This window comes from Anthonomus grandis, chromosome 22, assembly GCF_022605725.1.
Source record: "Anthonomus grandis grandis chromosome 22, icAntGran1.3, whole genome shotgun sequence".
NCBI classification, from domain to species: Eukaryota; Metazoa; Arthropoda; class Insecta; order Coleoptera; family Curculionidae; genus Anthonomus; species Anthonomus grandis.
Genome location: NC_065567.1, coordinates 3,965,121 through 3,981,385, shown reverse-complemented (window position 1 = coordinate 3,981,385; position 16,265 = coordinate 3,965,121). Strand labels below are relative to the sequence as shown.

The window sequence follows — 16,265 nt, the reverse complement described above, 5'->3', positions numbered from 1 at the left end:
GTAACATTCAAATTATGATTAAGCTACTAGGTAGATTTCAGCACTTGAAAAATAAATTGCAATCATTAAAGTTTTTAGTAAATTTTTGTATTATGCAGGGGAAAGTTCATGAACCTTTTTACCTAAGGCATATCAGCCTTAACCGAGTTATATCTACTTAACTACCAAAAAAGGTACTGAAAAATACTGAACAAAAAATAACTAAAATTATAGATAGGAAATTGACATATTAAATTATGGTATTGATTAAATATTTGTAGCAATAAATTGAAATTAAAAGTATATTAATAAAAATTTAAATAAGTGAGACAAATCTATGGTTAATAATATTTAAATAAATGGAATAAACTGGCCTGTATATTCCTCCAAGAAATGAACGATTTGCCTTCAAAATCGAAGCTGTGAATATATGCCATTTGTAGCTTAGCTATCCGGACTGGGAATCTCTAATACTAGCTCTAACTCTGGCTCCAGCTCCACAGCTTACAGCAATTTCCCGGGGAAATCAAAATCCTGCAGCCATCAACAATTGAAAAAGAATAAAGAGGAAAACGGAAAAGTAAAACCCTAAAACAACGGTTGCCATTGTATTCACTGTCGATAAAAAAATGAATGGCGTTAAAAATGTGACACACTCACCTTGCTAAGTTTCATTATCTATCCATCAAAATCTTGGGCATCCTGCACCAGAATTATGAAATAAACAGTTCCCTAAAGGAACAAGATTAAGGACTATAAATTATAAACCATATTGGTCACTTCCTGCTTCAGAAACTTCGGAAATAAAAACTGGCCTTTTACGTGCGCTTCTACCTGCGACACGGGAACAAGTCCTCGAAAAATGGATGCAGTACCGACTAAATAAGTTATGACCCCACCTCTCGCCTGAGCTGTCAATGTCAATCCAATCAGAGAAAACATTAATTAAGACCAACCAGAAGAGTAACGGACCGTCAACAGAAAGCATGAATAATAAAACCAGGAGAGTGATGCGTTACAGTAGTAATGTGTCATTGACAGTGTGAATTTAAAGAAATATCGATAAAAGAAGTTGACTGAAATTATTAATATAATTATTGAAATTAATGAAATATCAATGGAGCGTTAGTGAACATAAGAAATAGAAGAATAAAACGCTACAATATTACTGATCTTTCGCTAACGACAAACGGCTTGCGAAAATGCATGAAATCTAAGCTTCAGAATATTATTTAATTTACCTTTGCTTTTTGTGGGATTCATGTGGTCAGATAACATTTCAATAAAATGCAGATATTGCAAAATAAGATTCTGAAGGTTTTCTTTAAAATTGATTGGCGCACAAATACTGTGGAGCTATATAGGGGATTGGGTATCTTAATGCTAAAAAACAATTGATATTTGAACAAGGTAAATATACGTTTAAAGTGACAATCGGAATCGAGTTAAAAATCGAAAAACTAATATAAGAGTGGTCTTTTCCGAAAATATCCATGATCACTATACTAGAACTCAACATGACATCTATTGGGATAATAATATTAGGATTAATATATGGTTACGTAATTCAGCTTATCAAGCCGCAATAGCATATAAGTTTACCAGAAGTTATTAAACACATGGACTCAGTTGAAAAATGTTCAAAAAAACTTTTAAATTATTTGTTAGAATAAGTAGGTAAAATATCTTGTGATTATTCTCTAATTGGTGTTTAGTTAAATTGTGACTGTGAAGATTTAATTAGTTTTCTTTTTCTTTAAATATTATATTATATTTTAGTTTGGTTAAGGTTACACACTGTTAATATTATATATCCTTGGTACCAGTGTGTTTGCACTGTTTTGAGGATTTTTGGCATTATAAATTTATACAAAAATTAAAGGTAATAAAAAATTTTAAAAAAAATAATATTTATAAAAAAATTGCCTCTTTCAAAAATATGACATAGTTACTAATATGTTAAGGGCACGTAACTCCATTCTCAAAGAACAATTCAATTTTATATATATCTAGCAGACGTTAAGATATATTTTGATTTATTTATAGAATTTTAAGCTCTGTAGAGTCGCCTTACCTAAGGACCTAACTCATATCAGTTTATCCTGGTCAACATTCCCCTCTGAGTTATAGTTAAAGATAGAATCTTTTTCTGACAAAAACTGTTTAATGAGTGGAATGTTCGTATATAGTATATTATTTGTATTTCGTTTTAGGTTTAAAGTTGTTAGGGTTACTTGGCATCGAATTATCCTCGTCACAATTCTTTTGTTCAAACGGTTCTTTGTTGCTCTTGACATTTTGTAATATTTTCTTTAATGTGTCTTTTTTCTTCTTAAGCAAGTTAAAAGCTTCGTCGCAAAAAAAAAACAATCTTCAATGAAAAGGTCGATTTTGTGTTACAAAACGAAATATAGTTTTCTTTGATGAACCGGTTTAATAACAGGGTTGGATAATTTTAACACGTTGTTCAGTCCTATATTGTTTATTATAATGTTTGCAAACATTAATTGCTCAGCATAGGAACTTTGTGATTAAATGGCATAGGTTTGTGAAAGAGAATTATGAATTAAAAGAATTAAAAATCTTTTTTTTCCATGAACGTAAGAAATAAACTTTCCTCGGATCAGTTTGGAAAGTACTTTACTAATCTGTTTCTAATAAAAGTGTGGTAATAACGTCAAGTGAAAAATGGCATAAATATATAATAGTTATTTAAAATAAATAAGTAACCATGGTTAACCCAGTTCATATTTACACTAAAAACTTAAAAGAATAATAAATCGAATAAAAAAAATTTAGTCATTATTTTCTAATATTGTAAAGATATTGTAAACAACGAGAAACCAGCTAATTCTTCGTCATTCCAGAATGACACAAGTAGCATACTGCATGACGTCTCGAAGGTAAGCGAGAATCTTCCGGAACAGGGTTCTGCCAAGTATATAAGGAGCCTCATCGCCGATAGGAATTAATGACAAAATAAAAAATGTCATTTATAAAAAATAACATTCAAGTAAAAAACAGTTAATGGTTACTGAGAACAAAAAAGGTAATGAAATACATGCATGTTCACAATTTCTAAATACCAGCACATTTAGCCAAAACAATTGCTACCTAGATTATTTACATTAAAATCAGTTTTAATTGTCAGTTATCAATTAAATTCCATCTTGTAATGGTCCTGAATTTTAATGCGTAGCGAACAGTGTAAAAATATACATGGTTCCATTAAAAATAAGAAAATTGTGGTTGCTCCTTAAAGCGGAAGTTAATTTATCTTCCATGTAAATTGAGCAGAATCATGGCTTAAACACATTTCCAAAAAAAAATATCAAAACACAAAAAAAATTAGTCTATTACATGGGGCTGGCAGGGCTGTGCCACTCGGTATTGTTAAAATTTTAAATCACTAGGTCTTCGGGCTAGCAAAGCGGAACTTTGTTTTATCACTGATAAAAAAGTCTCTTCCATATCAATAATCAAACGTAATATATAACGTATTAAGGTGAATGTCAGAAAAAGTAGATATCCAAAAAAAATATTTAAAACTCTATTATAAATTCATATCAATTTAATAATTTTTCATTATTTTAGTTCGCTTTTATACATCATCAATTATTTAAACTATATTCTATGCTATATTCTACTAAAGTTAAACTATACCTTATAAGCTTCATCTAATGCAGCTAAAACAGGCGGGGTCAATCCAAGCAACATTTCCATACTTTGCCTCTGCTTTCTGCGATCTTTTCGCCTTTTGATGGAGCCTGTACGATTTTTGTCTTCCTTGCTGATTGACTCGCAGTACCGCACAAAGTCCAGGTCGATGTGGTATCCATATGGACAACATGTGCATTCTTCGTACCATGATAATGAACCTTTAAGAAATAAGTAGAAACATGTAGAAAGAGAAAAGCTGGAAAGATAAATATAGAAGAATTATATACATTATATATTATATATTACATATACAGGGTGTTTCCTAACTACGGTACGAAACTATACAGGGTGAATCGTTAGGTCGTTTTATGAAAAAAAGTTCCTATGAACGTATGTCGGCAGTTGCTTTGTTTCTGAGATACAGGGCGATGAAGGTTCAAAAAAATAACGGTATTTTAAAAATACAATAACTATCCTTAAACCGATTTGGTTGAAATTTGGTACAGTTATTTGAAGTTATAAGACGCTTATTTAGCTGTAACTAGATTGAAATTATTAGGTCCAGTGGCGTGTCAGTGGGCACCACATGCTTATTGTTGAGAAAAAAACAAGGCCAATAATTAATTGTTTTGCAGCTTTTTATTTATTTTTGTATTTAAGCAACTAAAAATACAACTTTTTCGTATCTTATCTTATTATCTTCATATCTGGCTTTGTTTTCGAGAAAAAAAATTTAAAGTATCTTTAACTCATTCTAAAAATTATCCATGGACGACAACATGAAATAAAAACCAATTAATTCGATAAACAATTTCGACCTTAAAGTAAATGAGCAAAATGCCCACCTTCTGATAAAATACACAACTGCAAACGATTTGTCATTGAGTCTGTCATTTTGTCTGACACGCTCAAAAATACCTGGAGTTTCCCTTATGATATTGCAATTGACAATTATCCGATTCCTCAAGTCATTCACATCTAGAACAGGAGTTTTATAAACAAGAGCCTTCAGATGGCCCCATAAATAGTAATCCAGGGGATTCATATCAGGACTGCGAGCCGGTCAATTTTGAGGTCCTGCACGTCCAATCCAGCAATTAGGGTAGATGACGTCGAGATGCTGACGAGCAAGAACATTGGAATGAGAGCCCCGTCGTGCATAAACCACATGTTGACTCTTACTTGTAGGGGTACTTCTTCTAATAAAGTGGGTAAATGGTGTTGTAAGAAATCCGTGTAGGATTCACCTGATAATCTTGCCGGTAAAAAAATGGGCCAATTAGGTAGTCACCAATAATTCCTATCCAAACGTTCAGCGAAAATTGTTGCTGAAAATGAGTTTCTCTAATAACGTGGGGATTTTCGTTGGCCCAAAAATGATCATTGTGGAAGTTCATAATAGCATCTCTTGAAAAATTTGCCTCGTCTGTAAATAAAATATTTGGTAGGAAATTATTATTGTGTGCCATTGTATGAATCAACCACCTGCAAAACATTAATCTTGGATGAAAATCCCGAGGCAGTAGAGCTTGTACACGCTGTATGTGATATGGATGCAGGAGGTTTCTTTTTAGAACTTTCCAAACGGTTTTTGAACTGACTTCAAGCTGCAGTGCAATCTTCCTGATACTATTGAAAGGATCTTCTTCTATCGCATCAAGTATAGCTTCTTCCAGTTCAGGTGTTGTTATAGTTTCTGGTCTTCCACCACCCATATTTTTATTAAAACTCCCAGTTTCACATAATCTTGCATGTAGTTTTCTAAATGTTTTTGCACATGGAATTACTCTGTTAGGATATCTGTCCTGGTAAATTCTTCGTGCTTCTTCCGCATTTTCATTTGCTAATCCATAAATAAAGTGCAAGTCGGTCATTTCATGGTTAGTAAAATTATTCATGATGGAGTAATGAATCACTGCTAATTGACAGCTGAATTTTACTTATAGCAATTCTAGCACTGTCAGCTGGTCTCCAAAGCAGGTAGGTACAAAGGAGGTACTTGAATGTACTTGCCAATTATTTGTCCTAAGAAGCAATGTATTTGAAAACATCTTGTCGGACTTGCATTGTCTTATTTATTTAATGTAACACGACGTTTCGGTTGGTAAGTATCTCCAACCGTTATCAAGTGTAAACTAACAGCAAACTACTATTCTATAGGCTTATATACTAGATGTGTGCAGCGATGTGGAAGGGTGGGGGGAGGGGGGGGGGGAAATTCATCCGTGAAAAGAGTTGGGGGGGGGGGGGGGGGGCACGCGTCTCTCTAGATCCTACACTTTCCTGAGAGTAGAGGCTTCCAGATGTTGGGTATATCGACGCTTGGCTTGCTGAAGATCCTCTGATTCTGTGAAATGAAAGCTGCCTCTACGAACTTCCTCTTCCGCCAGTGCTGTTCCTTGTGCAGAATCTTGGCTTCTGACCAATGGATATTGTGTCCATTATGCCACGCGTGCTCTGCTATTCCGGATTTGGAAACCTCTCCTCTTTGGGTCCAGCTGCGATGTTCCTTCGCTCTGATTTCTAGGGGGCGCTTCGTTTCACCTATGTATGAGTCACCGCACTCACATGGGATCCGGTAGACGCAATTTTTGGTATCCACCATGCCATCTGGTTTGGTCTTTGATACCACGCTTCTGATAGTGGTGCTAGATCTAAAGGCAGTTCTAATATTATACTTGCTGGCAATGCGTCGGATTTGTTCCGATGTACCCCTAATGTAAGGTATGGGTAGAAGTCTGGTTGTCGTGGTGGCCTCGTCTCTGATTTGATTTGGACGCGTCCTTTGGATGGTCCTACTTATTAGCTTCTTTGGATATCCATTCTGTTGTAGGTCTTTGTAGATGGTATCCACTTCAGTCTTGAGTACGAATGAGAATAAATAAGACAATGCAAGTCCGACAAGATGTTTTCACTGTACCATTGTCTATTACCTTCAAAAACAAGCAATGTATTTGTTATTTTATTGTATTTCAAAAATCTGATAATAAAAATCGTAGAAGTTGAATGTTTGTTATCATAGTAAACAAGACACAAGAGACCAAAAAGTCGTGCATTGGAGGGTGGACATTTTGCTCATGTACTTTAAGGTCTTGTTTATCGAATTAATTGGTTTTTAGTCCATGTTGTCGTCCATGGATAATTTTTAGAATGAGTTAAAGATACTTTAAATTTTTTTTCTCGAAAACAAAGCCAGATATGAAGATAATAAGACAAGATACGAAAAAGTTGTATTTTTAGTTGCTTAAATACAAAAATAAATAAAAAGCTGCAAAATAATTAATTATTGGCCTTGTTTTTTTCTCAACAATAAGCATGTGGTGCCCACTGACACGCCACTGGACCTAATAAATCCAATCTAGTTACTGCTAAATAAGCGTCATATAACTTCAAATAACTGCACCAAATTTCAGCCAAATCGGTTTAAGGATAGTAATAGTATTTTTAAGAGCAATCATCAGCACGTGACTTTGTCTGAAATGAATTTAACGCGCTTTATCGGGAAGGTGAGCATTTGGCAACAACGCATCGCTAAAGCAAAGCAGAACACTGTCTCGCAGCAGACGGGTCAATGTTACCAGAGAGGTTCATCGGGTGGAACCGATTCGTGCATTTTTTAGTTTGCATGCGGTTGGACTTTTTTTGCGTTTACTAACAAATAAGTCGCACGCGTATTTTGGTATTTCACGACGTTTGTCTCAGTAAAGAAAATAACATTTTTGTATAAGTTCAATCAAAATATCCTCATGTTCCTCTGGTAATACAATTTATTCACTATTCAAATTAACGGATTTAATTTATTCATAAAAAATGCTTTTATATAGGAGGGTATTAGTATCACAAATTTAGGGAGAGAAGGAATGAGATATAAAAAATGTTTATAATTTTGTCTCACTTTCAAATATATGTACCTAAAACAGGTTTTAGTAATTAAGATATAAATAATAAATTAGAGACTTCCGTCAAAAAAGGGTAGAAGCAACCCTATAGATCGAAAAAAAAAATTATCTCATTTCCAAATATGCCTAACACTATTATATATATATACAGTGCATCCCAAAAGTTATGTCTAGATTCATTTAAAATTCAGGGGTGTGACCCGTCGATTTTTATTTTAAGCTGCGCATTTTTGTACGTGAAGTTTGTATATATAGGGTTGCTCAAAAATAAATTACGACCATCAACTTAATTTTTTTAAACGAAAGCACCTTTTTTTTAATTTCATCTGTGAATTTCGCGTGGAATTCTACGTATGTTTCATGCATGATGTCCTATACCTAAAGTCTACAGTTATCAAAAAAAAAGACGATTCCTGTAACAAATAAAAAAAGAATAAAAATTAAGTTAAATGTTCAAAATGGTTGCCATTCACGGCTTGACAATATACAAGGCGATCAATAAAAGTCTCATTGCAGATTTTTAATCATTTCCGGAGTTATGGCACCCACTTCTCTGCGAATTCTCTCTTTCAAGTCGTCTTGATTATTTAGCCTATTAAAAACTACCTTCGACTTGAGGTATCCCCACAAAAAAAAGTTCATTGATGTTAGGTCAGGCGACCTAGCAGGCCATTCGATGGGTCCTCTCCTTCCTATCCACCGATTGGGAAAGGTTTCATCCAAAAATGTACGCACAGTGGCATCATAGTGCGGAGGAGCGCCATCTTGCTGGAAAATTAGTTCTTTGTCAGGATAATCTAGGTTCAATGGATTTGGAAATAAAGCTAGTAATGCTGGAACTAATTCAAATTGGAGAAAATCGAGATACACTTGTCCCGTTAAAGTTTGTTCAAAGAAAAAGGGACCCAGCCAACAATAAAAAAACACGAATGAATAGAATTTTGCTCTGTATATAAAAAATCTCAGAGATAAGGTGACTCGTAAGGTGAACTTCAATAATAATGTTTGGTCGTTTTTTTTTTGAATAACTGTTGACTTTAGGTATAGGACATGATGCATGAAACATACGTAAAATTCCACGCGAAATTCAAAAATGAAATAAAAAAAGGTGCTTTCATTTGAAAAAATTAAGTTGATGGTCGTAATTTATTTTTGAGCAACCCTGTATATACAAACTTCACGTACAAAAATGCGCAACTTGAAATAAAAATCGACGGGTCCGAGCGTTTTCGAACACACCCCTGAATTTTAAATGAATTTAGACATACATTTTGGGATACACTGTATATATTACAGGGGGGCTAACCGAAACGGCGGCCATGTCGAGTTCAACAAACGCTCGTAATCGTCAATTTAGAATACCAGGAGGAAACATTTTCAGAGTATAATACCACCCCTATCTGTCATTCCTTAGCTAGGGTGGAACTATCCTCAAAAATGTATTACTATCCTTTAAATTTGTTATATATGGAATAGTGGGTCGAGTTATAGCTTCTTTTGAAAGGTCTTTTGATTCTCTTTACGGCTATACCTAGTTTAAAGGACTTTACTTTAGCGGTTCTCAAACTATTGACTATTTTAACATTTAATGCAGTTTTTTAGAAAATAATGGCAACTCTTTGTCATACAATTAATTAATAACAATCATACATAAACACTAGTCCAACAAATGCTGAAAATGGCCACCGTTAACTTCTATGCAATAATACAGATTTTGTTCAAATCGACGTCGCACATTTCGTAGCATATCAGGAGTTATCTGTTGGCATTCAAATGTAATGCTTTCGCGCAATTCTTCTATTGAAGCTGGTTGGGTAGCATAGATTTTACTCTTTAGGTGACCCCACAGAAAAAAATCCAGAGGTCAGGCAACCGCACGGCCCATTAAACAGAGCCTCTTAGTCTAATCCAGCGACCAGGATAGTTCTATTACCTGTTGAGGGAGTGCAAAAACAATAGAGAATTACATAAAAACATCAAATGTTTAAACAACCCCCCATGAACAGCTAAACAATATCCTAACCGATCATAAAATTCATTTCTAACGTTACTAAGTTGATATTGGGAAATTTTATTACATTCTAACGAAATAGCGTTTTGTAACTGGTTTAGATTCTCAAATTTTACACTTTTATAAATGACACGTTTTAAATGACCCCACAAAAAGAAGTCATTCGGTGAAAGATCAGGTGACCTGGCTGGCCAAAGTATCCGGTACCGTGGACCAATAATATTGCCGTTAAAAGCATTTTTCAAACACTCTCTAACCATACGGGCATTATGGGCCGGGCAACCATCCATTTGGTACCAGATCATTTGATCTTCCTGAACAACTTCTTCCAAGGCGGGTCCAATTTGATTTTGAAATAAGTTCAAATAGGTTTCAGCTGTTAGGTTATAGTCCATAAAAAAGGGTCCAATGATATGGTGTCCGATAATTCCCACGAATACATTTGTTTTTTGGGGATATTGTGTCCGAGTATGAACAAAGCGATGTTCATTTTTTTGGCTCCAATACCGGCAATTCTGAACATTTGGTTCAGTTGTTGTTGAGGGTAAATGTACATTCATCGGTAAAACAAATATTAAAAAAAAAATTCCTATCATTATTTGCTCTTTCCATCATTTCAAAACAAAATGCCATTCTTCGCTCTTCATCTCCTTCCTGCAACTCTTGATGTTTTTAGAATTTATACGAATAATATTTGTGTTTTTTTTATGTGCCCAATACCGTTGTATGTTGTTTATTTACCTCTTGCCCAAGAACCCTCGTACTAACCATCTTGCTTTCCTCCACACTCAGTAGAATATTAAGATCTCTGTTCTCTCTTTCTTCGGCTCTATTTTCGATATCCTGAGTTGAACATTTACAATTATTTATTACGGTACCTTTGGACTCATTGACAACACGTTTAATAGTTGAAATGGACGGAATGGGCTTGGTGGGGAAATAAACTGAAAACTTTTCAGATACTGCTCTAAAACTGTTTCCCGCATAATGCCACTTAATTATGAATATTTTTTCGTCTATTGAATAATTCATACTTGTTTTCAAATATCGTCACTGATTTATCGACACTTTTCCTCACGTCAGTGACAATATTCACTTTACTGGTGCTCGTATGTTTTTACCTGAACTGAAAATTTGCTAATTTTGCAATTACATTACATTGAATAATTCAAGATTAGCTTATTAAAATTTTTTGAAACTTTGCACAAGGCTTTGCCAGATTAGTCTCTTCAAAAAGTTATTTTAAATTTTTTCTATATAATGTACAGGGAAGCCAATAATTGACCCCCTCAAAATTTACATGGGTTTTCCTATGTTCCGCTCGGCGACGCACCACCCGGTATATATAAATCTGTATTATTGCATGGCTTATAATGATGGCCATTTTGAGTATTTGTTGGACTAGTGTTTATGTATGATTGTTATAAATTAATAAGTCGATAAAGAATTGCGATTTTATACAGTTTTTCCATACACCCAACATTTAATACAGGTTTTCCAAAAAACTATATTAAATGTTAAAATAGTCAATAGTTTGAGAACCGCTGAAGTAAAATCCTTTAAATTAGGCGTAGCCGTAAAGAAAATCAAAAGACCTCTCAAACAAGGTATATAACTCGAGCCACTATTCCATTTAAAATTTTTGAGGTTAGTTCGACCCTGGCTAAGGGATGACAGATAGGGGTGGTATTATACTCTGAAAATGTTTCCTCGTGGTAATCTAAATTGACGGGTCTGAGCGTTTTCTTTTTAAAATCTTTACGAGCCCGACATAGCCGTTTCGTTCACGTTTACCCACCCTGTATATACAGCTCTCGTCAAAGAGAAATAAAAAAATAAATAAATATTAATTTCTTTTAATGTTAATCACCTTTAGATATGCCGTCTTAAACAGTTCTTAGCAATCAGAATACAAAAAATAAATTATGACATACGCGTGAGCTTCATCAAAGGGGCATAAAATAAACCCCAAGTTCAATTAATTTAAAAAAAAAATGTGTGTCTCAGTTTTGAACTCGTTACATTAGATTACACTTATTTTTTTGTGTTTATGGATGTTGTGTGTACTTATAATGACGTAGGTACATGTTTTAGAACAAGCTGTATAAAATATAAGACAATAGTGGTATATTCTAATGAAAATAGAAAAACCAAACAAATGTAATACAAAAATTGTTATTTACAGCTTAAGTTCTAGATGGGTTTCGAATTTCCATGCCTCTATTATGCCTAGGATCTATGATTCTACAGGCAGTAGACATTTAAAATAAAAAATGTTTATTTTTCTATCATTTTTTCTTTCCAAAATGAATCATTTATTTTCATTTATATATAAATAGTAAAAGCAATGCAGCAATAGTAAGAGCATTCTTATTCCATATTTGCAGCCATTCTAGGCCTAAACTGATCCTTTTTTGGCTTCCTACTTTTTCGTTTAGAATAATAAACTTTTGACTTTCCTTCTTTTCTTTTTCCCATTTCTTAAAAATAAACATAAAAAACCTAATAGTATAAAGAACAACGTGCAGAAAATTGGAACACCTTCGCAATAAAATACTTCTAAGTGAAATGCCAATCAACATTTCAATTTTGCATAATATTGAATTATTGCTGTTGACCAGTAGCCGATACCGTCGCTTGCACAGATCGGGCCGAACAAGCGTCGCGCGTTTCTTGATTTGATTCATGCTAGCCCGGCCGTGCGTTGTTGCCATATGATACTAAACTTATCGGCGGTTCAAGAAATTATAAGAAAAATGCCTGAATTTTGTATTTCCATTCTCAAAGGTTTATTATTATTTTTTTTGAAATGGTTATTTAATATAATGTTTCTAAAATTGATGTATCTAGAGACGTATGGAAAGGTTTTTTTATTTATCTTTTTGGTTTTTAAATAAAAAATCAAAATTTTAGAAATTTGAAAAACTGGCACCTATCAACTCTTGACAAAAATATGTACATTTCATTAGTGAAAACCGCATTAAAAAATATTGTAAAATAAAAAAGTTATCCAGGAAACAGAAATTTATGGGTGAATAATCCTCTTAAAATACCGTTATTTTTGTGAACCTTCATCGCCCTGTATCTCAGAAACAAAGCAACTCCCGACATACGTTCATAGGAACTTTTTTTCATAAAACGACCTAAGGATTCACCCTGTAAAGTTTCGTACCATAGTTAGGAAACACCCTGTATATTACATTATATATTACATATTATATTATTAGTGCGATTCTTTAATGTACTTGTTTTTAAATTGGCCTTAACTAAATTTTGAAAAATAGAAGAATCTTACTCATTTTATCCATTTTAAAGGTGTGATTCTACAAAATATATCGCAGCTTGCATTATATATATATATATATATATGCTTTATTTTTCAGGATGAGGACAGTGACATAAGATAATGTTTAAAACGCCGCCATTTGGTTTAATATTCGATTACGAATGTAACCTTGCAGAATGAATGCAGAATAGTTCGGCTACTCAAATAACGCGAACGCCACTGTTTCACTATTTTCGTTAGTTCTTACAGATGCCGGAAATGCAGAAAGCGGCGCGTCGGTAACAGGCCCGTTTTTAAGAATTTCTGGTAAGTCTTTCACACTGTTGTTCGATGTGGTAGTGGCGATTGCGGAAATTGTTAGTGAAATTCGGTTAACATAGTTTTGCAATCCGCATTCGTTCAGGTATTCATTCCGTTTTGAGAATTAATTCGTCTACTGGACGAGCACGTGTTAGTATATTGATGAGACAGATACAACTGTCTGAAGCACGATTGCTTTATGTTAATGCTTTCCGAGTTTCCAGACATGAGCGTTGCCGGACTTATGCCGATTTTTCGAGAGCGTTGCCTGACTTATGCCGACCCCTGCTTACTAGCGAAATCATGGTTCCGGAAGATTCGCTAACCTTCTACGCGTCTCCAGCAATGTCGACACCGCCCGTTTGCGTGACCGCGATGATTCTGAAATAACGAAGAGCAGCTGATATTCGTCGTTACCAGTATCGTTATAACATATAGCTTTTTCCAAACAATCAAATTTCAAATAAATCTCAAAAGCAAGCACGAAAAGTTAAATGATTTTTTAATTTTAATGATTTAAATGTATAGGTTTTTCAGGATACTCTGTAACGTTAAATCTTTTCATAATTTCATAAGTCAGATGGCTAACTGTTGCAACAATCATTTCATAATGTAAGGCAAAAATGGCCAAGCCGACCCCGGCTAGGTATACATCTGCCTAGCAGTCGTGTGGCCATGCGTTCGAGGATCGTTTGTAAGTGTCCGATTTAGTTTAGATAAAATTATGGAGGTTGTTCCGTTTGTAACTCGTTAATAATTGTGCTCAGCACAAGGTCAATAAAAAAAATTACTCAAAAATATTACCAAATATAACAATTACCAAAATTAAAGAAATCTAAGTATTACTCAAAACATGTTACTTAAACTAAGGCCAGTGAACGAAAATGAACTGATTTTGCATATTGCAAACTTAGTCAATAATCTTGGGCTACCAAAGGATCATAAACTAAAACTGAGGGATCATATTACACTTAAACTTAAAATTAGATACTTTGTTTTAAAAACTATTTATTCCTATACAGGGTCTTCCTATACAGGGTGTCCAGAAAAAGTAGACCAATCCGCCGGCGACATATAGGGTAGACCAAAATAATGCGACTTTTGTTATGCCATTTTTTAATTAGGCGCTCAGTATTCAATATACAGGGCGTCAAAATGAGAAATATAAAATGGTTTTTTTGAAGTAAGTCGACTGTTTCATAAGATATTTATATTAAAATTTGGCGTGAGGGGGCTTTTTGAAATAAAAAATTTAAAATGCGTTCATATCGTTGTATCATATGCGTTCATTCGGATAATTATATTTTTTACTAGAACTTTATTATACAGGGGTACAAAAAAGGTTTGGTATTTTTAATACATGCAATATACCGTAGGTAGCGCCCTCTGCAAGGTATAGCGAATCCGTGAATGGATTTCAATTTTTCGTTCCAAAAAAACCCCCTTACACCAAATTTGAATTTAATATCTTATGAAACACTCGACTTACTTCGAAAAAACGCTTTTGTATTTCTCATTTTGACCCTGTATATTGAATACCGAGCGCCTAAATAAAAAAATGGCATAACGAAAGTCGCATTATTTTGGTCCACCTTATATGTGGCCGGCGGATTGGTCTCCTTTTTCCGGACACCTGTAGTAAGCTATTAACGAATATTAAATAAAAAAATAATAAAACCTATATTTTAACTTCTAGGAAAACTAAAACTCTTAATTATTATAGTATTTTAGAAATCATGGATAAAGTCTCATGTACGTAAACAAACTATGGCACAATATATTGAGATGGTAAGGTATTTAAGAACATACATACCAAACAACGTCACTTGATAATTTCCTTGGTCACCATACATTTAAAGTATTAACTCTAAATTTTACACCTTCATAACTTTTAAATAGACCTTGAAATATATGGTAATAACATGTAAATTATGTAAAAAACATTACATTCTTCTGTAGTAAGAGCCCGCACGGGAATAAACTGTGCTATTTTTATGCCATTTTTAGATAACACTAACGTTATCAGTTTTCTTATCTTTACAGGTAAGTTTTATAGTCGTTTTGTTAATGTAATATGCGATTAAGATATTTTTTATTTGTTTACTATTTAATCAATAATAAAAATACTAATAACATAAACGTAAATAAATTATAACACAAGCACTATAGATGCCTCTTGTTTACCCGATGGCCTTAAATGAAACAAATACATTTTATATTATTTAAGTACACAGGGTGTCTGAGACAAAACAGTACACCCTGAAAATCCTAAAAAATAAATTGTTTAGCCGAAAAACGGCCGAACACGTCAAAGTTAATATTGAGGGAGGCATTTATTAACAGAAATTGCGTTTTTCGGGCGTCATCCCCTCATCCCCCAGAGCTCCTATGTAATTTTTTTTAAATGGGCATAGAGGTTTAGTGATACCTTGAATTAAACGTAATTTTATTCTCTACATGCCCTCTTTTTATTCTTTATTTTATCGATTGGTTCTCAAGGAATATGAATAAACGTGACTGACATTCTGCACAAGTTTAAATCTTGCAAATTTGTTGCCTGTATAAATTTTACTTTTTTTCATAGTTATTCAGGTGTTATCTTTAATCAAGAAAAAAAATACATTCCGCAAATTCACGAAATTTTCATAAAAACGTCAAAATATGCAGTAAATACCCACATGTTTCGACGCTTTTATTGGTTTAGTTATTTTTATTTTGGTATTGCCGTTTTGAGTGAACAATAACAAGAGTAGCACGAAGTATTTGTTTAACTTTTCTAGTGATAGTATTAATAACACTGGTCTATACGCTGTCAGAAAGAATCCAGTTAGTGAGTCTTTATTATCAACAAAATAAGTCTGCTAAATCATCCTTATGGATTTATGAGGAAATTTCAAGAAACAGAGTCAGTACAAAACAAAAAAAATCAAATTCAGCATCCAGTGAGAAATGAAGTGGTAGAAATTCTAGTCTTGGGTCATGTTGAGATGGAACTAAAAGTAATTGTTTGATGGAACTAAATGTATCCTTCGCAAAATTTTAAAATTACACAAATATGCCTACAAAATCTACTAAGCTAAATGAAGATGATTTTGATCATCGTGCACAATTATGTTAGTACTTTAGAGGT

General features: G+C 33.6%; 1 protein-coding gene across 3 annotated transcripts in view; it reads right to left on the bottom strand.

The window, feature by feature from the left end:
* LOC126749060 (M-phase phosphoprotein 8) overlaps positions 1 to 16,265 on the bottom strand; it is a 167,031-nt gene that overhangs the window by 60,214 nt on the left and 90,552 nt on the right. The window contains exons 1-2 of one of the 3 annotated variants that reach the window (XM_050458672.1): positions 14,949 to 15,120; positions 3,643 to 3,857 (exon numbers count right to left, since the gene is read on the bottom strand). In XM_050458672.1, coding sequence (XP_050314629.1) covers positions 3,643 to 3,857; positions 14,949 to 14,988 — 255 coding nt within the window. In that variant the 5' untranslated portion in view covers positions 14,989 to 15,120. Of the gene's footprint in view, positions 1 to 3,642; positions 3,858 to 12,844; positions 12,989 to 14,948; positions 15,121 to 16,265 lie in introns of those variants that run through there. The other 2 variants (XM_050458673.1, XM_050458671.1) reach the window with 2 other exon arrangements.